This window comes from Mercurialis annua, linkage group LG8 (genome assembly GCF_937616625.2).
Source record: "Mercurialis annua linkage group LG8, ddMerAnnu1.2, whole genome shotgun sequence".
NCBI lineage: Eukaryota > Viridiplantae > Streptophyta > Magnoliopsida > Malpighiales > Euphorbiaceae > Mercurialis > Mercurialis annua.
Window position 1 is genome coordinate 17,696,122 of NC_065577.1, and position 24,594 is coordinate 17,720,715.

The window sequence follows — 24,594 nt, forward strand, 5'->3', positions numbered from 1 at the left end:
CTCCTGCCATTCGACTTCTCAAGATCCTTGTCATGATCAACATCAACGACTCTACCACTTTAATGCTCAACAACTTTGATTGTTTTCACATGTTCTTTTTGATTAGTTTCCGTGGTAGAAGGCAATCCTCCTTGAGGTCTACCTTGGAGATTGATAGCAAGTTAGGAGATTTGATTCTCCAAATGGTGAAATGTAGCGGCATTTTTCTTATCTTTTTGCTTAGTTTTCGCTTCCATACTACCGAACCTCTCAAGTACCTCGGCAAACAATTTTCCCTCATCCGGATTCCCTTGGGGTTTGAAACCGGAGGGTGTTGATGTCTACCACCATAATTGTATTTTTATTATTTTGGTAGTGACCTTATTGTTGTTGTGGGGGTTTATTACTACCTTGAAAACATGGCCCCGCTTATTAAGAAGCATAAGCATTGCCTTGCCCCTCATGATTTCCCCATCGAAAATTGGGGTGATTCCTATACCCAGGGTTGTAAGTGTTGGAATAAAGATCATTAACTTGTCTTTGACCCCCAATGTAGTTCACTTGTTCACTCAAATCTTGCTCCGCAACTAGACATTCTCCCCCCACATGATTATAATCCCTACAAAATTCGCATCCCACTTGTACATAAGCTACCAGTGTGTTTCTTGGAGCAACTTGTTTCTTGAGGGCATCTACTTGGGATTTAAGTGAAGCATTGTATGCTTTCATGGCCTCCATCTCCTTTACTTGGTCAAGAATCATTAAAGACTTTTGACCAGATGATCTTCTTCTATCCTTGGAGGACCATGTACTACTGACTATATCCAATGTTTCCACCAATTCGAGAGCCTCTTCATATGTCTTTTGCATTAGGGAACCACCTGACGCCGCACTGATAGAAGCACTAGTAGTCTCGGTTGTCCCATCATAGAAGATTTGGATGACATGCTCTCTCTTAACATTTGGAGACAAAAGTGAATAAAATATAACTTTGACTGGTTCGTTTAAAGACGGCCGAAACTAAAGTGAATGAAATATGACTTTGATTTTCAATTCGTTTAGCTAATGATTGATTGATTTTGATTAACGCTATAAGAAACAAGAATAAAACAACTAATTGATTAAAGGATTAAAACAATAATTAAAAGCTCCTAAGGGTTGCTAATCATGCTGAAGCCATTCCTTGGTAGATAGGTCGGGTACACATGTATTGGTTCTGGTCAAGCCATTCTAAAGTATCCAAATCCGCTCTCTCGAGCCGGAAGTCGAAAAACCGACAATTGATTAATAAGTCGAAATCCAACTTACATTCGCGCAATTGGATGTCAACTACACCAATCAATCTGATAAATCCGCAAACTCAAACAACCGCTAAATCCCTCAATCACTCTCGTGCATCTAGGTCTTAAGCTTATGCTTAACTAGGTCTATTTGATTAGTTTAACTCTCGCCTTCACTAATCAAAGATTAAGAGATCAATTTAATCTAGGCATTGAGACTAATAAACAAAACAAAACCCTAACCCATGCAACCCTAACCAATCATCTAGCAATCATATGTAGCAATCATAACAACCCTTAGACTAGGAGTTTAGCTACTCATGGTTAAATTAAAAGCAACAACTAAGCAATAATTTATTAACATAAAAAGTGAGAATGAATACCTTAAATAGTAATAAAGAGCAATAAATCATAAGATAATGAAGATTCAAGAGTAATAAAAGCTTGCATTAAATAAATATAGATCTTGTTCTACAAAACAATAAAAGCTTCACACCAATAACAATGGTGGAAACTATGGAGCTCTAATCCTTAAAAAGATGCTAACTAGTTTTTTAGAGAGGCAACACCAAATGAATAAGTAAATTGTCAAATGTTGCATACCCTAAAATAAAGCATAAGGTGGTACTTATAGTGTTCTCAAAAAGGAAATAAAAAACATGCTAATACATAAGTGTTTGGGCAAAACAGGAAGTGGTCCCAAGCCTTGTCTTTTTTTATTGAAATTTGGAATTCTGTTTTAAGCCTTGGCTCGAATCGAGACATTCAACTTATGGGTGTGTCTCGATCCAAGCAACATCTTTAGGAGCAAACCTCTTTTTTCTCTATTTATGCATGAATCGAGCAAGGCTTTGAGGGAGGTTGCTCGATCCGTGCAATGCACAAACTCCTTGAATTCTTTGCTTCTTTTGCTCCCGACTTTTCTCCTTGCTCGCTTTCCTTGATTCTTCATTCTTTAACACCAAAAATTCCCTAAAACGCTCTGTTATCCTAAAAAGGTTAAGAACACAAATAAGGTACATATATACTTCAAAATGAATAACCAAATACGTTTAAGCGCTATGAAACCACAGGTATAGATCAATAGATCTCCTCCTCCTCGTTCTGTGGCCGCAAGAATCGTCCAATTCCTAGATAAAATGAATAAGTTATGCCAATTTGAAAATTTTCCATGGTTTAAGTTCAAAGGTTGAAGGTGGTGAGTATTTGTTGCTGAACTCAAATGGAATTCTGAATTTAAGACCCAAAGTAATTGCCTTATATATTTATAGAAAAAGTCTCACTTGGTCCCTAACATTGCCACCTCCTTAAATTTTGATTCGGAACTTTTCTTTCGTCCAAATTAGTCCGTCGATCGCTTAATTACTTAGACTTGATAAGTAATGTATTATTTATATCCAAATAAATAATATCACCTTAATACCTCATAATTCCATATCCGATAATTTATTTTTGCAAGTTTTGGCTAAAAACGCTCAAATTCCAATTTGAAATAAAATGCACTTTTTCTCAGTTTTTCCTTTCAAATTTTGCTTTAATAAATATCGATATCCAATTATTCAATATTATTTTAGAAGTACTATTATCCGTCAATAATCTATTAAATTTCCATTTTTCGGGAATTAAAGCCTTACTTTCCAATTTTCGAGTTTAAGTACACTTTATCCACTTTTCCATATTTTTTTTTCTTTTAAGTCTAATTCCATTTCCTTTATGGAATTATTGATATTGAATTTTTTTTTTATTAAAATCTCAATATCGACCTACTAGGGTTCTCTTTTATTTTATTATTTTCCGATAATTCCTTTTTTGGCCGCTTTAACTGTTTAAATTTAGACACGTTGCCTACTTTGACAACATCAGACACACACAGGGTATTACACCGATCTAGTTTTGCTAGAAGTACTAGCATTTGATGTTATATTAGGCATGGATTGGTTAGCTCGACATTATGCGAGTGTGGATTGTCGCGAGAAGTTAGTGACATTCAATACCCCTGGAATTGAGATGGTTTCAATTCAAAGTGAAATTTTTTAATCCACTACTAGCATAATCTCAGCTATGAAAGCTCAACGAATGATAAGAAAAGGATGTTAAGCCTTCTTAGCTATTGTGTTGGATACAGAGAAAGCTCAAGGAACTGTACAGAATGTACCAGTGGTAATGGAGTATCCAGATGTCTTTCCAAACGAGTTACCGGGATTACCATCCGATAGGGAGATAGAGTTCTGTATTAAGTTAGCTCCTGGTACCAAACCGATATCAATACCTCCTTATCGGATGGCGCCGGCAGAGTTAAAGGAACTGAAAGATCCACTAGAGGAACTACTTGATCATGGCTTTATCAGACCAAGTGTTTCACCGTGGGGAGCAGCTGTTTTATTTGTCAAAAAGAAGGACAAATCGTTTTGGCTCTGTATAGACTACAGACAGTTGAACAAAGTTACAATCAAGAACAAGTACCCATTGACAAGGATTGATGATTTGAACGATCAACTGCAAGGAGCAAGATACATTTCTAAGATTGATTTGCGATCAGGGTATCATCAGTTAAAGATCCGAGAGGATGATGTTTCTAAAACTGCTTTTAGGACTCGGTATGGTCACTACGAGTTCCTAGTTATGTCATTTGGATTGACGAATACACCGGCGGCTTTCATGGATTTGATGAATAGGATATTCAAACTATTCTTGGATCAGTTTGTAATTGTTTTCATTGATGATATTTTGATCTACTCGCGTACGGAGGTGGAGCATGCACATCATTTGCGCATAGTTCTTCAGACATTGAGGGAGCATCAATTGTACGCCAAGTTTTCAAATTGTGAATTTTGGTTTGAAGAAGTGGTATTTTTAGGACATGTTGTGTTTCAAAGTGGAATAAAAGTAGATCCAAAGAAGATTGAAGCGGTTGTGGAATGGAAACGACCAACTTTGGTGACTGAAATTCGTAGTTTCCTTGGTTTAGCAGGATACTACAGAAGATTTGTGCAAGATTTCTCAAAAATCTCTGCACCATTGACGAAGTTAACTCAGAAGAATGCGAAGTACGAATGGATAGAGAAATGCGATAACAGTTTTCAGAAACTGAAGGAGTGTCTAACGACAGCTCCAGTGCTAGCATTACCATAAGGTATTGAAGGATTCACCGTTTACTGTGATGGTTCAAGGGTTGGTTTAGGATGTGTTTTGATGCAACATGGACGAGTGATAGCTTATGCTTCTCGCCAACTGAAAAAGAATGAAGCGAACTATCCTACTCATGACTTGGAATTAGCAGTAGTGATTTTTGCATTGAAAATCTGGAGACGTTACTTGTACGGTGCAATGTGCGAGATATTCACGGATCATAAAAGTTTGAGGTTTATCTTTGATCAACGTGAATTGAATCTCAGACAGAGGAGGTGGCTAGAGTTGCTTAAGGATTATGATTGAACTATACAGTATCATCCGGGTAAAGCCAATGTGGTGGCTGATGCGCTAAGTAGGAAGTCTGCAGAAAGTTTAGCACACGTTACAACAGAGTGGCGAAGGCCATTGATCAAAGAAATCTATACGATGTTCAGTCAGAACATCAGATTTGAAGTTTCTTATCTTGGAAGCTTGATAGCCCAATTAAGTGTACGACCAACACTAATTGACATGATTAGGGAACTACAAGGTAAAGATCCTCAACTAAAGCGTGTAATGGATGAGGTAGAAAAATGAAAGTTTCAAGACTTTAGTGTTGTTAACGGAACACTGAAGTATGGTACCAGATTGTGTGTACCAGATGTTGAGAATCTAAGGCAAAAGATCATGGAGGAGACCCATGGGTCAACTTATAGTATTCATCCAGGTTCTACCAAGATGTATAGAGATATTAAGGAGATGTACTGGTGGAACGGAATGAAGCGAGATATTGCGGAGTTTGTAGAAAGGTGTCCAGTGTGTTAGCAAGTTAAGCTTGAACACCAAAGGCCATATGGATTTTTACAACCCTTACCCATTCCGGAGTGGAAGTGGGAGAGGATTACGATGGACTTTGTGGTTGGACTACCTAAGACGCAGAAAGGTTTTGATTCTATATGGGTTATAGTGGATCGTCTGACGAAGTCAGGCCACTTTATACCTATTAAGATATCATATAATGCGACGAAATTGGCACAAGTTTATATTGATAGGATAGTCAGTCTACATGGAGTTCCTGTGTCAATAGTTTTAGATAGAGGTTCGGTGTTTACCTCTAGATATTGGGGAAGTTTTCAAGATGCGATGGGAACGCGTCTAGATTTTAGTACCGCATTTCATCCGCAAATTGATGGACAATCTGAAAGGACTATTCAGACTTTGGAGGATATGCTTCGACTGTGCGTACTGGATTTTGGAGGTAGATGGGATGTGTATTTGCCATTGGTAGAGTTCTCATACAACAATAGCTATCATTCTAGTATCGAAATGGCTCCATATGAGGCACTATACGGTCGTAAATGTCGATCTCATATCTATTGGGAAGAAGTTGGAGAAAGAAATTTGACAGGAGCAGAGATCATTCAAATTACCTCAGAGAAAGTATCATTAATTAATCAGCGATTGGAAACTGCTTTTAGTCGCCAGAAAAGTTATGCGGATCCAAAGAGAAGAGAGATAGAGTTTGAAGTTGGTGACTATGTCTTATTGAAAGTATCACCAATGAAGGGTGTTATTCGTTTTGAAAAGAGAGGCAATTTATCTCCAAGGTATGTGGGACCATACGAGATTATAAAGCGCATCAGAGTGGTAGCATATAAATTAGATCTACCGCCAGACATGTCACAAGTTCATCCCGTGTTTCATATATCGATGCTGTGAAAGTATATCGCAGATCCTTCTCATGTGATTCAACCACAAGCTGTGGAGATTAACGAGGAACTTTCTTACGAGGAGCAACCTGTTGAGATAGTAGATACTCAACTGCGGAAACTTCGTACTAAGGAGATTCCTATGGTGAAAGTGCTGCGCAGAAATCATTATATGGAGGAATGCACATGGGAGACAGAGGCGGATAGGCGTCAGCGATATCCTTACCTATTTCTACAAGGTACGTAGTTCTTATTGAAATTCGAGGACAAATTTTAATAAGGTGGGGAGAATGTAATACCCCATAAAATTAAAGAATTAAATTATTCCACGTAAGGAATAATTTATAGGATCGGGAGAACGTAAATTAAATTTAAGGATAAATTTAATTTATAGTAACTCCAGAAATATAAATTAGTTATAGAAGTTAAAATAAAAAAATTTTATATTTATATTTTAACTAATGAGAATTAAAAAATTCTTATAAATTAAAATAGGATAATTTATAAGTCCCGTGTGAATATTTTTGGAGTCAATATTCACGGAATAGTTTTAGAAAGTTACCCCTAAAATTTTATAGAATTTGGAGATAGAAATTTTATTAAGTGGGTCTAATTTAGCCCTGATAAATCTTTAATGAGTTATTAATAATAAAATATGGGTCCCGCGAGAATAAAAATTACGTTTTTATTCTAATTACGAATTATGGAATTCATGGTTAAAATTTCATAAATTTGGGAGTTTGTTGTCCGTTTTAGTTACGAACGAGTATTTAAGAATTTGGGTTAAAGTAACGCGTGAATACCTAGGGGCTAGTTTGGAATTTAACCAAACTATATATAATTTCATTTGAAATGTTCATTACTCAGAAACCTAACAAAACTTAGGTTTATGTTCAGAGAAACGGTGACGACGGCACGCGATGGTAGGTTCGACGATTTCAATCCGATTTCTCGTTTCTAACTCAAATTTCTTCGGTAATCCATTATTAATCGTAGACCTGGCAATTTTAGATATGACACGATTAAATGATACGACACAACACGAAGTTAAACGGGTTTGGGTTTGATGTAAATGGATTTGGGTCATAAACGTGTCAACCCGTTTATGACACGATTAATTTGGTGTCTAAACGGGTTATACACGGGTAACCCGTTTAAACACATTTAAACAAGGTTAACTAAATTTAATTAAATATTATTTATTTTTATAATTTAAGGGCTATTAAATTCTTAATTTTTATTTAATTTTTCATTTTACATATAATTACAATAGTATTTATCTTAAATTATAATAATATTTTTTTGGTATTATATTAAATAAATTTAAAAAGTATTTAAATAATTTATACGTGTCGTGTCGTGTAACCCATATAATATTCGTGTCGTGTTTGGGTTTTATATATCAAACCCGATTAATTATCGTGTCGTGTCGTGTTCGTGTTTAGGCTAATCGTGTTCGTGTCGAAACGGGTCTGACCCGTTTATGACCCGCAGACACGAATTGCCAGGTCTAATTAATCGAAGTTATAACCGTTATATTGAATTTGGTTATATACAAAATGGATTATATTCGAATATATAACGATTACCGTATCGAATCGAACGAATACGTTATGATTTTAAGTTCCGATAGCGGAAATGGATAAATTGGTGTTTGTATATGCGTTTTGGATCGAAAAATGGGTATAGCTCGACGGAAATTGGCCCGGGAATGGAGTTCCCGCGGCTGTGCGGACGCACAGGGACACTGTGCGGGCGCACAGGGCTTCGCGCCAACGCGCGTTTCCGACGTGCTTTCGCATGTCGAGTTCCAAATCGAGGAGGTTTGGAAACTTTTGAATGGTACATTCAATAATGACTAAAAAGAACTTGGACGATTAAGGGGGTTCGATTAATTAAAACTTAGAGACGTTTTAATTAGCTTCTCTATTAATCAAAGTGATTAATAGTTAGAGGACTATGAGTTGAGATCAAGAATGAGTATAGACTAGATATGTTATATATCTAGTATTGTCAATATAGTTTATTCTTTAGAGTTAGAGATCATATTTCAATTGTGTTTAATAATTGTTTTCTGACTAGATCCGACGAGCAAGCAAGCTACCAAACAAGTAGAGTAGAGGGTGATCGAGAACTGTTTTGTGGATAATAGTTTTGTGAGTTCGCATATTTACTTTTGAGTATTGATGTCAAAACAATTACAACTAAAAATGTGTCTAAAATTGCATTGCATAGAGTCGATTTGAAACCAATATATAGATCCACTAGAACGTGCTATCTATTGGGAAACAATAGGACTGTGTGATCACCGGTATTAATAAATCATTGCATTGCATACTAGATGGGTTCTTTGGCCGGATGCTTGCAAAGCGGCCTAGACCTAACAGGTTATCCTGGGGAGCCATTAATTCAATTTACGGCCCAGCAAACCTTACACAGAGATAAGATGATTGTGATAACATGAGTTCACATTTCATCTTGTGTTAAACAAGAGAGCATGAACTCTGGTACTAACCACAGTTAACCAAATGGGGTTTCTCTTAGGGTTTCATTTGGATCGGTTATTTGGCTGCACAAAATGCGTTTACATGTGATTTCTGCTTTTATTAATATGCTTGAGTAATTATGTGAATTCACTCATATTTGATCCCCGTTGATTCCCCATTCACAGGTAAATGATATTTTGACATGACAAGACTTCTAATTCTTTCTCCGGAAGTTGTAACTAAATAAAGGTCATTTTAGAGCTGCAGAGTAGTTCTAGCTCCGCACAGTAGTTCAATTTTAAATGCTTAAACTCTGATATGAAACTAATGTCAGTATCATTTTGGGAGAAAAGCATGTTTTTTATAAAAAGGGCTTTTGCCAGTTGTATATAAGAAACCTGGTTTTGATAAAAGCTTTGTGATTAATTATTTAACATGCTTAAACCAGTTACTTGATGTGATAACTGGTTTGCACCGCTGTCAGTGCTTTCGGACAGGGTTGTGTTAGGATACGTGCAGCGTACACGTACTACCCTGAGTCCAGAAATACAATCGCATGGTTTTGATTACACGTTTATCTAAAGGCTTTCAAATACTTGCAAAAAGAAATTGAAACCTTTTAAGTTTTCAAAACGCGAAAAGTTTTTACTGTTTTTTCCTAGGCTTCCTACGGGTTTCAGAACAACCATTCCCATTCCCTAGGGCCGGTCTCGACACGAGTTTCTAGACGGAAATCGCGTCGTGCCAAAGTTGGTATCAGAGCAATAGTTCTCAGACTGTATTGTCTAAGATATTATTGCTGATACATGTTAAGTAAGTAATGTCTGATACCAAAAGTTGGTATCAGAGCAATGTTGTAGAACTAGAGTGTCTACAGTAACATTGCTGATACTCGAGTAATAGAGTCTAAGGAACTACTGCAGCAATAGGATTTGAGTCATGTCCTTGACATGTCATCATTTAATTGTGAAATATTCAGCCTTTCCGTTAGGTTGTGAATTTAGAATGTGTTTGATATGAGTTATATATTGTGATACGCATGAGCACGTTAGGTGTGACCATTGAGATGGTTATATGCGTTCATGTTGGACTTGTATTTGTATTCTTCATTTGATTGCAGTGTGGTTTGATTTGGTTAGGATGGCTGACCAAAGACAAACTCGCGGTCGAGGTGCGATGATACAAGATGCACCTGAAGAGGCTCATGATGAGTCGTCTGTGCATATAGGGCAACATGAACCGGCCAACGTAGCAGGTAGAGGCCGTGGGCGTGGTAGACCTAGAGGTAGAGCTAGAGGTCAGGCTGTGGAGGAACAGGAGCCAGTTCAGGCTCCTGGGATGCCACAACAACCTAATTCGCCAGGCTTTGACTTTAATCAGTTTTTAGCTGGAGTTGCAGATATTCAGGCTAACCAAGTGGAGAATCAGGCTTTGCATAGGAAGCAACTATTGCAACAACAATAGCGTGTTGGTGCAAATGTCGATAGAGACAGTGTTTTGGCTCATATGCGGCTCAAACCAACATAATTTGATGGTTCAGGCGATGCATTATATTTCCTTGAGGAAGTTGAGCGTAATGCTAGACGTTTGCAGGCTGACGAGAGACAGTCAATCTTGTTAGTTGAAATGTCAATGAAAGGACCAGCAAAAGATTGGTTTCGACGTATAATTTAACCTACGATGAATCAGATGACCTGGGCAGAGTTTGTTAATCGGTACAGAGAATTTTATCTGCCATTTTCTGTGACCGAGAGTTATTGAGATCAATTGCTGAATTTTAGAAGAGGAGATAGGTCAGTGCAAAAATATGTGACGGAATTCACTAGGTTGGGAAGATTTGCGCCTGATTTGATGGCTGATCCAGCCAGGGCGAATGCGAGTTTTATCAAGGGTTTAGGACCCGAGTTTATTAGCATTGTTTCTGATGTGAACCGAGATTTGATCCAGCTGATAGACAGTGCACTTCAGATGGAGACTTCGTTGGTACAGTTTGGCAGAATTGTAAATTCTGCTGCACCAATGTCGACAAGGAGTGATCAAGTTGGTGCGACAGCCAATACACAAATGTCGTTTAATCCAAGTGGTTTTACTGGACCACGACGTAAAAATTCTAAAGGGAAGAGTAATAAGCGTTTCAATACCCCTGGAGTTAGTTCGAGCGGACGTAGCTCAGGAAGTTCTGGAGTTTTAGCTCCATACTGCCAGAATTGTCGGAGGAGACACTATGGAGTGTGTCATCTTGCTCCAGGAGCGTGTTTTGTTTGTGGCCAACAAGGCCATTATGAAAGACAATGTCCAATGTCAGGAGCACAAGGGTATACTGCTAGTGTTGCTCAACCTTTTCAGCAGCAGCGGAGGCCTATGTTTCCGGCGGCATCTGGGCAAGGTCAGACTGGTAGTACATTTACTAGTCAGAGAGGAAGATGTTTTGGTAATAATCGAGATGGAGGAAGAAATGGTGGAGGAAGAGGTACTAGCAAGAATTCTCAAGCGGACGGGAGTCAAGCCAGGGTGTTTGCACTAAACCCACAAGAGGCTCAAGCCTATAATGCAGTTGTGCAAGGTATTTTTACTATAGCTTCTATGGATGCTCTATTATTATTTGATCCGGGTGCGACACATTCATTTGTTTCACCGAGTTTTGCGATTAAGATGGGAAAGAAACCCGCTTACTTGCAGAATCCATTATCAGTAGCCACGCCAATGGGTGAAAGTATGTATGCGGACATTGTTTATTCGTCTTATCCTGTGAATGTTTAAGGACGAGAGTTGCTTGCCGATCTAATTTTGCTAGAAGTACTAGCATTTGATGTTATATTAGGCATGGATTGGTTAGCTCGACATTATGCGAGTATGGATTATCGCGAGAAGTTAGTGACATTCAATACCCCTGGAATTGAGATGGTTTCAATTCAAAGTGAAAAATTAAAATCCACTGCTAGCATAATCCCAGCTATGAAAGCTCAACAAATGATAAGAAAAGGATGTCAAGCATTCTTAGCTATTGTGTTGGATACAGAGAAAGCTCAAGGAACTGTACAGAATGTACCAGTGGTAATGGAGTATCCAAATTTCTTTCCAGACGAGTTACTGGGATTACCACTCGATAGGGAGATAGAGTTCTGCATTGAGTTAGCTCCTGGTACCAAACCGATATCAACACCTCCTTATCGGATGGCGCCGACATAGTTAAAGGAACTGAAAGATCCACTAGAGGAACTACTTGATCATGGCTTTATCAGACCAAGTGTTTCACCGTGGGGAGCACCTATTTTATTTGTTAAAAAGAAGGACAGATCGTTTCGGCTCTGTATAGACTACAGACAACTGAATAAAGTTTGATCAAGAACAAGTACCCATTGCCAAGGATTGATGATTTTATCGATCAACTGCAAGGAGCTAGATACGTTTCTAAGATTGATTTGCAATCAGGGAATCATCACTTAAAGATTCGAGAGGATGATGTTTTGAAAACTGCTTTTAGGACTCGGTATGGTCACTACGAGTCCCTAGTTATGTCATTTGGATTGACGAATGCACCGGCGGCTTTCATGGATTTGATGAATAGGATATTCAAACCATTCTTGGATCAGTTTGTAATTGTTTTCATTGATGATATTTTGATCTACTCTCGTACGGAGGAGGAGCATGCACATCATTTGCGCATAGTTCTTCAGACATTGAGGGAGCATCAATTATACGCCAAGTTTTCAAAGTGCAAATTTTTGTTAGAAGAAGTGGCATTTTTAGGACATGTTGTGTCTCAAAGTGGAATTAAAGTAGATCCAAAGAAGATTGAATCTGCTGTGGAATGGAAACGACCAACTTTGGTGACTTAAATTTGTAGTTACCTTGGTTTAGCAGGATACTACAGAAGATTTGTGCAAGATTTCTCAAAAATCTCTGCACCATTGACGAAGTTAACTCAGAAGAATGCGAAGTACGAATGGACAGAGAAATGCGATAACAATTTTCAGAAACTGAAGGAGTGTCTAACGACAGCTCAAGTGCTAGCATTATAAGAAGGTATTGAAGGATTCACCGTTTACTGTGATGCTTCAAGGGTTGGTTTAGCATTACCAGCTTGCCGATGCCCTTTTCTTCCGCCTCCAGCTCGAGTTTCATATCAGCAATTTTCTCTTGGAGCTCTTTTGCACTGTCTCGACGAGTTTTCAGGGTTGAAACCGCCAATTTTACAGTCACCTTTAACTCCTCCAGTTTCTCTTTGGCCTCGGCTTCCTGAAGCATTAAATTGTCATGCTCGGTTTGAATCGCCGTGGATTCATCATAAATATTCTGGAAAGCCGGGAGCGAAGCAGATAGCTTAACCATAGCGTTGCGAGCTTTCTCGCTGAGAACTTATGGAGGGGCGCCGGCCAGGTCAGTTGCAGACCTCTTGATTTTCTCGAAGTCTTTGGGCGACTTAAAAAGAGCAGTGCCCTGGGATTTCAACTCAGAAACGACGTCCAAGTGATCGCCCCGGTTTTCGGAAGGACCGCTGGAAACATCCATTTGTGTTTCTTTCTCAAGTACAGGCGAGTCCTCGTCTTCACTATCAGAATTGAGAAAAGCCACTGCCTTTGACGCTATGTCTTCTTGCGCCGAAGCATCATCTGGTATCTGCCAAGTTTTTCCACAATAAAATATCAGCTGCCAGGCAACTATTATGGCGATGCAAAACAAATGTGAGGCACCTTAGTCTTGGTAGCAAGTCGTGCCGGTAGATTAACCAGAGAAGAGCTCAATGGCGATAATAATGGAGGCAACAGCAAAAAAGTAAGCATTTGTGAGACAGTGGGAGTCACTTCAGAAGTTTTCTGGGAAGAAAATGATTGATGGGCCGAACGGCCTTCATCGCTAGTTTGCTCATCAGCCGTTTCAGTATCGCCCCGTGACGATGAATGAGTACTTGAGGGCAGGACGGACGAAACTTTGTTAGGAGACGGGTCGAACATACAAGACCCTGGTGACTCTTTCTTCGCCTTTTTTGCCTTGGGTTCTCTCTTGGATGATTTTTTGCTCGACGGACGTTTTGGTTTCGCCCTCTTAGAATCTGTATTCTCTTCGCCATCCGTGTCAAAGACATCGTCTTTATTCCACCTTGGAACACCGACTGAGAAGGAAAAATTAAATTAAATTGGCGATCTTAACAGGATCTTATGAAAAAACACATTCGATTATCTGGTATTCTATTATAGCCAATTTTGACCAGTTCGGTTATCGCCTCGACATCAGAAGGGCATCTGATGCCGGTATAAGTTACGCATTCACTTGTTATGTCAGGTTTATGTTTTTTCGCCCTTTTCTTAGGGAGTTTTATTGGGTCAACGGTAGACATATTGACTTTGGGTGCTGGTGGACTCTTATACTTAAACTTAAGACGAATATGGGCGAGATAAAATTCATAGGAGTATTTGTTTTCATAGTGTTCCTTCTATCCTTTCTTCATCTTTTTGTCATATTTTAACCTAGCTATTCGCCTATGTCTTTGCATTTTAAGGTTCATACCAAGGCGATCTAGAGGATCATATTTAAACTTGTAAAACGCTCAAATTTAGCTATTTCGAATGGATGAAAAAGTTTACCTTCAAATTTGAAATGTTTTGGTGCCTGCAAAAGAAATAGATCGGCATGAGTAGGGTTTTGTGATAAAGGAGGTAATGAAAAATTATGAAGACTGAGAATTTCTTTTGGCGAGAGGTTAAAATAGGACTCTGTGACTGAAGCCCGCCAGCTTTCGTACTCAAGGGTATAGGTCGGAGATACAGAAGGGCGAGATATTTCAGAGATAGGTGGGAGATAAGCCCTGTTTAGGCGATAAATGAATTGGAAGTTGGGGTAGTTTTCTAATGAAGGTCGGTAGATCCCGTGATTATTGACGGAGATCAATAAAGGACATGGAATTCCTTGACTAAAGCCGAATTGACGGGCGACGTAGTTAGGGCAGTACACCTCTAGACTGCTACGTTTGTACTCTAATCCAGCGATCAAATTGAGGGATTTCAAAGCACTGCCCCAGTATTGTTCGCCACGTTTTAATTGAGGATCGGCCCTTGCTTCTTCAGAATCATCACTATCCCAAGCGAGAAACCACCAGGCAGGAGGGTACTTCAGGGATAAAATTGGGCAGAACAGTTCGGGAGCTCTGACGGAGTTGGTAAAGACTTCCAAAACTCCGATTTTTCCCTTTCTTTTTCCTTTCTCACTTTCAACTTCACTGCCATGGAGTCTGAACCATGTAATGAATGTTTTCCGGCGAGCTCGGCCTGATCGGGATTTGATGGCGGGATTGTTGGAGGTAAAATTGTCGTCAGACGGACCTGCGGTGGTCAGACACCGGTGATATAATTTTCTATTGCAACAATACATCTTTTTTATATTAGATTGATTTTGATCGGAGTTTCATCTAAGCCTGGCAGAGCTTGCGAATGACGTCAATTTCAGAGTGTCTAAGGTTGTTAGTTTGATTTGTTGTGTCTGTAAAGAGATTGTTTGATCTAATGGCCAAACGAGAGGAGAATGGAGATCACTTGCAGTTTGCGTTGGGCATATGGTCGCGTTTTTAGATGTTAATGGTATAAAACTCCAATAGATGAATGTCATTTGTTAACATCCTTGGAATTTTTTTAACCTACAAATTCATCTTCTAATTAGAGATGATAATGACCGCCAGCCTGCCACCTTACATGATCATCATGACTTAGGAGTTGGTGATGAATTAGTGCTTGTTCTACTTTTAAAATATTAATAAAAGTTGAGTAAATCAATATTACATACAAATTTTATTTATTTGTTACTACTAGTTCTACTTTAAAAAATTACTATCAAATCAAAAATAAATATTTTAAAAATTTATACGGTGGTCAGTGAGAACACAATGTAAAATTAATGTCTATTCAATATATATAAATTTAATATAATTTCAATTTAAAAAATAAATTTTTATATCTAAAATTAACTTATTTTAATCAAATTAATTTAATAAAAAACTTTACAATTAAAAATAAATTATAAATTGACAAATAAACTAATAAAAAATTGAAAATTGAAAGCTAAATTACTTACAACAAACAAACTAATAGTGAATAGAAATTTTTTTTTAAGTTTTATGTTGTGGTTGGTGTGAATGTAATATAAATTTAATATAAACTCAATTTCACTACACATATATAAACTCAATGTCAACCTAATATAAATTGAAAGTAAATTAATTTAAAATTAATTTTTCAAAACCGATTACAAATTTAAAATCAATTTACTCTATTAATCTAATATAATGACAAATAAACTAATATAATTTGAAATTAAACTATCTAAGGTTTTATTAAAATGAAACAAACATAAATATAAATTTAATGTAAACTCAATATCAACTCAATGTGAACTCAAAGTAAACTTAATGTGAACTCAATATAAATTTAATGTCAACATAATATCAACTCAGTGTAAATTTGATATCAACTCAACGTCAACTCAATGACGACTCAATGTTAACTCAATACAAAACTAATGTCAACTCAATATAAATTTATTGTTAACTCAATATAAACCTAATATCAACCCAATATAAACCTAATGTCAACTCAATGTCAATCCGAAATAATTTTTTTGGAAATTTATTATAATTTTGAAATGTGATTTAATATCAACTCAATGTAAACTTAATATCAGCTCAACGTCGACTCAATGTCAACTCAATGTAAACTTAATGTCAACTCAATAACAATCCGAAGTAATTTATTAGTAAACTATTATAATTTTAAAAATTAACTTAATATGAACTCAATGTAAATTTCATATGAAATCAATATAAACTTAATACAACCTCAATGTAAACATAATATCAATTCAATGTAAAACTAAAGTCCACTCAATGTAACCTAAATGCCAATATGAAGTAATTTGTTTTAGTAAATTATTATAATTTTAAAAAATAATTTAATACAAATTCAATTTAAATCTAATATCAACTCAATGTAAACCTAATACCAACCCAATATATTCCTAATGTCAACTTAATGTCAATCCAATGTAATTTGTTTGGTAAACTATTATAATTTTGAAATGCTACTTAATATCAACTCAATGTGACTTACAAAAAATAACTAATAAAAGTGATAGATAAACTAATAATAAATGATGGATACCGAATCCTACGATAGTTACAATGGAGCCGAGTCACAGGAGACCCATTCTCAGGTGATACCGGACTCCTAATAAAGAACTGAATATATGTGGAAGGCGGTCGAATCCCTTGACATCCGTCGATATATCAATGAAGACCGAATCCCTTAGGATCCGCCGAAAGCGCGTTAATCCGGGATTCGGGTAGATCACCATGATCCACTACAATATCTCGAAGTATCTTCCCATTTGGATACAATCTCCAACATGGAAAGATAAGCTCTATCTTAGGAAGACGAGACTATTTAGGAAGACGTTCCTAAATAGGACTCAAGTCTGAATAAGGTAGATCACGACAAATCAGGGTGAATCTCTACAAAGTAGCTCGATCCCTACAAAGTAGGATTCACTTACCTACTATGACTATACAATGTATGCATTCATCTACTATAAAAGGAGCATGAGGTATGCCTAGAATCACAATTACATTCATATACTCAAAACGCTGCTCAAAGCTCTAAACTGCTTTAGCATCAGAGAGTTAATCGGACCACCACCGTCTGGTTAGCTTCTACCCTGTTTTGCAGGTCTCATTCACCGGTTCAGAAGGCAGACTCCATCAATTGACGCCGTCTGTGGGAAAAGCTTAAAGTAAACTTCAATTAGAAGGAGCTTTTCTGAACTCAAAACAAATTTCATTGAAGAAGATAACTTCTGAAGGAGTGAACCTGAAAGACAAACAACCAATGAATCCAAAAGGCACGCCGAAAGTAATCAACGTTACTGAAGATAGGTTCCATAACTCCGGGGGAAGAAGTGACACCGGAGGGCCCTCTTTTTCAACACCTCAATATCAAACTAATCCGATGAGAGGAAGAAACCCAATTGCTTTCAACCTGAGCACTGATGAACAACCCACGCCAAGCATGGAAGCACAAGATTTATACAGTGAGATGCTAAAAAAGGTACTAGAATCTGTCCAGGCAAAATCTGGATAAATTGGCTAGTGAAGCAAAAAGAACGAATGATAGGCACGAAGAAACTATGAAAATCCTGAGGAATAATTTCAGCCCGACAGCAACAAGAAGAAGAGGAAGAACAGAAAACACAAATCCACGCCGCTAAGAGCCAAGGGGAGAAAATAACAGAGGTAGGGAACCCCGAAACGGAGGAAATGAGGAAAGAGACAAGACAAGAAACCGACGGGAAAATGGAAACAGGAGTGACGAAGAAAACCCAGGCAATCAAGAGAATGGAAAAGAAAAATCCAACGAGCAATCCCCCGAAACACCCAAAAATGAGAAAAATCAAGACGATGCCCGAAGCTGGTTATACTCGAAAAGAGAAGAACGAAGGGAGAAGGAGAAAGAAGATGCCCCACCAAAAAGCAAGCGACAAGACAAAGATGCGTGGAAAGAGCATCCGAAGAAAAAACACCTAGAAGGGGAGGGCGAGTCCTGAGAATCGCCCCAGAAGAGCAAAGCCACATAAGTAGTCGAAGAAGATTTGGAAGAGAAGATCACAAAAGCACTCAAAAAGCTGAAGTCAGAGGAGCTGGATATAGACGATCTCAGGCTGAAGGGATCGCCCCTTTCACCCAAGATCATGGAGGAAACCATCCCATATAGCATGAAGCTACCAGTTATGCCAACCTTCAACGGAGAAGGGGACCCCCGAGATCACACTTCCAGATTCACAGCCTCCATGGGACTACTCAGCATATCAGACGCTATTTTATGCAGGATTTTCCCAACCACACTCACGGACACCGCCCAGAGGTGGTACAACAAACTGAAACCAGGATCCATCAAGAGCTTCGCTTCGCTATCAACAAAATTCCTCAACAGATATCTCACAAACGTACCAGCAAAAACTACCACCAGCATCCTAAGATCATCCATTCAAGAAGAAGAAACCTTACGAAGCTATATCGAACGACTCAACAAGCAAGCTATGAAGATTGATAACCTAAACGTTGACATGGCGACCGAAGCATTGCAAGAAGGAACACGATTCAGAAAACTGGTAGACAAGCTGCTGGTTAATAAACCCACGACTTTCTCGAACCTGATGGGCATAGCCCAAAAATACTTTGAGCTAGACGAGGGCGAAGGGCGATTTGTGGAAAAGAAGCGAAAGAAAAAAAAATCGAAAGAGAAATCCAAAGAGAAGTTGAAGTCAAAATAAGAAGATATGAGAGGAAGGCCAGTAGGGAAAAGTCAATTCGCCCCCCAAACAAGATACGAACCAAGATATGACCCCAGAGACGATGAAAACAATTTCACACCGTTGAACACCAGCCAAACTAATGTCCTCATGTGGATCAAAGAAAATGTCAAAAACGTGGTGTGGCCACCGAAGATGAAAGCCGAGATAAGGGACACGAGAAAGTACTGCAAATTTTACGAAGACTATGGACATGAAACGGACAGCTGTAGAGATTTGAAGGTTGAAATTGAGAGAATGATCGACATAGGTGAATTAAGGGAATTCGTGGCCCGAAAAGAGAAAAGCAATGACAAGGGAGAAAAGAGAAGCAGAGATGACAAAGTAAAAGAAAAAGAAGACGAACGCCCATCCAAAATATTGGGAACCATACACATGATCAATGGAGGTTGACACAGCAACTCAACGATTAGGAGAAAGCAAAGGAGAGAAGTGATGAACATCAGAGAAACTCACATGCCACCCGTAATATTTGATGTTGAAGATTATGAACATGTCAAAGCACCCCACAACGATGCCTTGGTAGTGACTACTATCATTGAGAATTGGAATATGGAGTGAATCCTAATCAATGAAGGAAGCGCAGTGAACCTTATGACAGATGCGGCGTATAAAATGCTTGGAGGAACCGCATCAAGGTTGCGCCGAGTCCCGATTCCACTGTCAGGACTCGGTGGCCCCTCCATCAATCCGCTAGGAGCAGTTACCCTGGAAGTGATAATCAGCCTGGAGAGAGGAATCAACTAGAAAGTTATGTCACTATTAACATATTAGACATGGAGCTAACATACAATGCCATCCTCGAAAGACATTTCCTTCATAACTCAGCTGCGGTGACTAGCAAAAGAGCATTGGCAATGAAAATACCAACTGAGAAAGGAGTAGTGACGCTGAGAGGAGATCAGAATATCGCTATGAAATGCTATGACGAGTCTGTAGTAGACCTTCAAGAGAACAAGACCAAGAAGAAGGAAGAATAGGAAAGAAAAACGACCCATCGCTAGTAAAGATTTTACATCTTACCTGATGGTGTCAAAACCATCTTTAATGTTTTGTATGCAGTCTTTTTATCAATAAAAGTTCAGTTTCCCTACTATATGATTGGCCAGACGAATCACTAAAGAAACAAAAATCAAGATCTTCCATGAATGATTAAATGAAAGACGAGCAATAATGAAATTATGAGTTTAGATTAACTCAGAAAAAAGGCAAACCGCCAAAAAAGAGTTTAGATTAACTCAAAACAAAACAAAATTACGAGTGTTAACTCACATAAAAGAGTTTAGATTAACTCGGCCAAAACAAAAAGCGCTAAAACGGGGTTTAGACTAACTTCCGAGGCGAAACAAAAATCTAAATCAAGCATCAACTCAGAAACATTAAATAAAACAGAAGCAAACACTTATATTGAAGCAAAAAGAAGATATATTCATAACGAATTACAAATAAAAAGCAAGATACAAAAAGAAAAAACAAAATCCATTTAGCACGATCCTTGGACATTATATCAAGAAGATCGCGAGCGATGACTTGAGGATCAGACCCGTTAACTCCAGACAAATCAATGTTCGGATTCTTCTCCAAAAGCTTCCTCCCAAGTAAATCAAAGCAGAATAAAAAGCCTTCGTATCGAGTAGACGAATATAAAACCCTTCTACCTCGGATCTTAGCTTATTTCTCTCCTCGCCGACAAGGGTATTGATCCGGATAAGCTCTACGATCTCCCGAGTCAAGTCATTATTTTTCTTCTCGATCACTTTGATTTGGCGATCATTAATCGCATCATGCGCCTTGAGTTGCGATAAAAGCGAATCATGCTCCTCTAAAGAAGCGTTCAACTTCGCCCTCTCAGACTCAGACATCGCCAGAAGAGAAGATAGACGCTCGACCTCCTCCTCAGCACACTGGCGGCGATCATTCAACACCAAGTAAATCAGCCTCCCAATTAATATACGATATGTTGACCCATCATTTAAAAGTTTCCCATCTGATTGTGTGAGTGACATGTTTTGCTCTACAGGAAACCGAGAAGGTTTAACACCCAAGAATCCAACATCGTCGAGAATCTCTAAGGCATATTTTTGTTGTGACAAACAAATTCCATGTCTTTCTAGCAACCTCTATGCCAAGAAAGTATTTGATTTATCCCAAATCTTTAAGTTTAAATTGCTTAGACAAGAAAAGCTTAGTGTTCTCTATATCCTGTAAATTTCCCCTGCTAATATCACATCATCAACATATACGAGTAAGGCCATAAAACTACCTTGTCGATTGCGAACGAATAAATAATAATCAGACAAGGATTGATGGAATCCTGCAGCTTTGAGTGCAGTAGACAACTTTACAAACCATTGTCTGGAAGCTTGTTTTAACCCATACAATGATTTGTGAAGTTTGCAGACGCGATTCTCCCTCTTTCGTTCGAAACCAGGAGGCAAGGACATATATACTTCTTCATTAAGATCGCCATTCAAAAATGCGTTGTTAACATCTAATTGATGCAAATGCCAACCACGCAAGGATGCAACAATTAGTAGAACAAGTATAGTTTCCATTTTGGCTACCGGGGCAAAGGTTTCTCTATAATCAACTCCTTCAATTTGATTGTATCCCTCGGCCACCAACCGAGCCTTGTATCGTTCGACCGTGCCGCCAGCCTTCAATTTTATTTTATACACCCACTTGCATCCAATTGGGAGCTTATGACGTGGTAACGACACCAAACTCCAAGTTCCATTAGCTTGCAAAGCAGCAATCTAATTTTCCATAGCTTCACACCATTTTAGGTTTTTAATAGCCTGTGAAAAACTTGTGGGTTCTTTGAGAAGAGTGAGTTGACTGGTATATACTTTATGAACATTAGATAATCGATCTATCATAAGATAAGAACTTAGAAAGAGGATGAATGGTACCTGAAGTTTTGACCAAGCTCGTGGATGAAGTTGGTTCGGACCTTGAAGGGAGGGTCATCTCCACATGAAAGTCCTGCAAATGTTGAGGAATTTTAGTAGAGCGACCACTACGTCGAAGTGGGTGAACGGGCATAATTGATGGTAAGGCTGAAGTGGTATCAATTGGTGATTCTGATAGATTATCCGGTATGTGTGGTGTAGACTGGATAGGAGAAGAAGGTTCAACTTCAGACGTGATAGGATTCCCTTGTTCAAGAGGGCTGACATGAGTGGCAGGCTCATTAGGAGAAAAGGTAGAATCATATTTGGAAAGAGAATCTAAGTCAAAATTTGAAAATGAGTTTTCCCTTGGTGAACCAGAATCATTTGTGACGCAGCGGAATGGGGTTGGTTAAGAAAGGTAAATGTGGTTTCAAAGAAAACAACGTCTCTGGACACCATTATCTTTTTCTGTAAAAGATCAAAGATTCGATACCCTTTTTGCCAATAAGGGTACCCAAGAAATATACATCGAGACGCTCGAGGATCAAATTTTGAAGGACTTTGAGCATGAGTTGAGGCATAGCATAAAGGGCCAAATACTCGCAAATGAGAATAATTCGGTATTCTATGGAACAACATTTCATATGGTGTTTTTACTTTGAGAAGAGGAGTCGGAGTTCGATTTATAAAGTATGTTGACGTGAGGATAGCATCACCCCAAAAATGATGAGGAAGTCCAACTTGAATAAGCAAAGCGCGTGCCATATTCAACAGATGCCTGTGTTTTCGTTCGGCAACCCCATTTTGTTGGGGAGTATTTATGCAACTAGTTTGATGAATGATGCCCTTTTGTGCATAAAAATCTCCAAGTTTAAATTCAAGGCCGTTGTCACTACGAACAATTTTGACGTTAGAATTGAATTGATTTTCAGCCATGTTGATGAAGTTGATCAATAAATTCCTAGTCTCTAATTTCTGTTTCATAAGATAAATCCATGTGCATCTAGTATAATCATCAACAATGGTAAGAAAATATATTGCACCGGAAAAAGAAGCAACTTTATAACCACCCCAAATGTCAACATGAATTAAATCAAAATTGGAAGTAGTAGTAATAGAACTTGATGAACAAGGGAGTCTTGTTTGTTTAGCCAAAGGACAGACAAAACACTTGTTGGTATCACAAGTTTTATTTTGGACATTTGAAAACTTAAATAACATAGATACTTTGATTGAGGGATGCCCAAGATGTTGATGTCAAAGAGTTGGGTTGGAAGCTTGAGTATTATTGCATCTTCCTTTCTTAGTTTGATCGAGATAGTAGAGACCCTCTCGTTCAATTCCCGTCGCAATCATCTTCCCCGAGCGTAGGTCCTGAATAACACAAAATTTATTTAGAAAGATTGTTATGCAAGATGAATCAGAGGTTAATTTGCTAACTGAAATTAAATTCAGCCGAAAGAAAGGAACACACAAAACATTTACGAGAGTTAAATCAAAAGATAGGACAACTTTGCCTATATAAGTCTTTTGTGTAATAGTTCTATTTGGTAATTCAATTGTACGATTGTTGACAGGCTGAGATTGTGTGAGTAGATTTTGATCACAAATCATATGATCTTTACACCCACTATCCATAATCCAAGTACTTTGTTTGTCGTTAGAGATAAGTGAGAAAGCTTTACCTTAGAGCTCATCATGAGTTGGATAATTACTAACATGATTGGCAAAAGAAGATTTGGTTTTCAGCATGTCTTATATCTGTTTGAATTCTTCAGATGTGAATGGAAATTCATCTCCTTCCTTTCATTCATGTGCAATGCCACTTAGCCTCGCCACTTGCTTTCTTCCTCCGACAGTATTCAGCTGTATGCCCTTTCCAGCCACAAAAGTCTTATTTGAGATGAGCACGACAATTTTTGGTTGAGTGATTTGTTTTATTACATTTGGAGCAGTTTGATTCTCCTTCATAATTGCGACTTGAGTTCCTTACGGAAAAAACAGCAGCATCTGGTTGAGCATGACTCTTCCCTGTTGCAACCTCTGATTGTTTCTCATGGCGAAGAACGAGCGAATACGCCTTGTTTACTGTGGGTAATGGATCCAGCAATAATGTGTTGCTACGTACACCTGCATAAGATTCATTCAGACCCATGAGAAATTACATGGTTTTTTGTGTTTCTAAATATACAGTAAACCCTTTGAGTTCTCCACATGTGCAACTTGGGAAGGTACAAAGTGAATCACGCTCATCCCACAAGCCCTTCAGCTTTGTAAAATAGGAGCCTATGGACATGTTACCCTGAACGCAGCCATGAATCTCATTCTCAATATTAAATAATTGAACCACATTAACATTTGAAAATATCTCTGGCAATTCAAGCCACATCTGTGTGGCATATTTGAAATTAATGATGCTGTTAGCAATTTCTTTAGACATCGATCCTAGCAGCCAAGTCTTGGCCAAATCGTTGCAGCAATTCCATTGTTGATGTTCCTCCGATTCTTCATCATCTGGTTCTTTGATTGAACCATTCACAAGTCTGATCTTGTTTTTGACTGTCAAAGCCATAGTCATCGATTTATTCCATGTGTTGTAGTTGTCTTCAACCAAGAGTTGTGGCACTAGTATTGCACCTGGTTGGTCTGCATGATGAAGATACAACAGATGATTGGGATTGTCCCATTTTGCTCCTGATGTCGTGCTTCCTGGTTTATTGCCTGCCATAGAAGTCGACTAGGGTTTTTGTTTTTGTTGTGTTGTTTTGATTCCTAGATCAACGCT

At 38.2% G+C, this 24,594-nt stretch overlaps 2 protein-coding genes across 2 annotated transcripts; one reads left to right on the plus strand and one right to left on the minus strand.

The window, feature by feature from the left end:
* Window positions 1–18,294: 18,294 nt before the first annotated feature.
* Window positions 18,295–18,876, plus strand: LOC126661715 (uncharacterized). The gene has a single exon (XM_050355577.1). It carries the CDS (start codon window positions 18,295–18,297, stop codon window positions 18,874–18,876), a length of 582 nt encoding a protein of 193 aa, XP_050211534.1.
* Window positions 18,877–22,891: 4,015 nt separating this feature from the next.
* On the minus strand, window positions 22,892–24,594 carry LOC126660145 (uncharacterized). Its single transcript, XM_050353489.2, has 2 exons — window positions 23,495–24,594; window positions 22,892–23,183 (listed from the first exon to the last, which is right to left on the minus strand). Exon 1 carries the CDS (start codon window positions 24,535–24,537, stop codon window positions 23,971–23,973), a length of 567 nt encoding a protein of 188 aa, XP_050209446.1. The 5' UTR covers window positions 24,538–24,594; the 3' UTR covers window positions 22,892–23,183; window positions 23,495–23,970.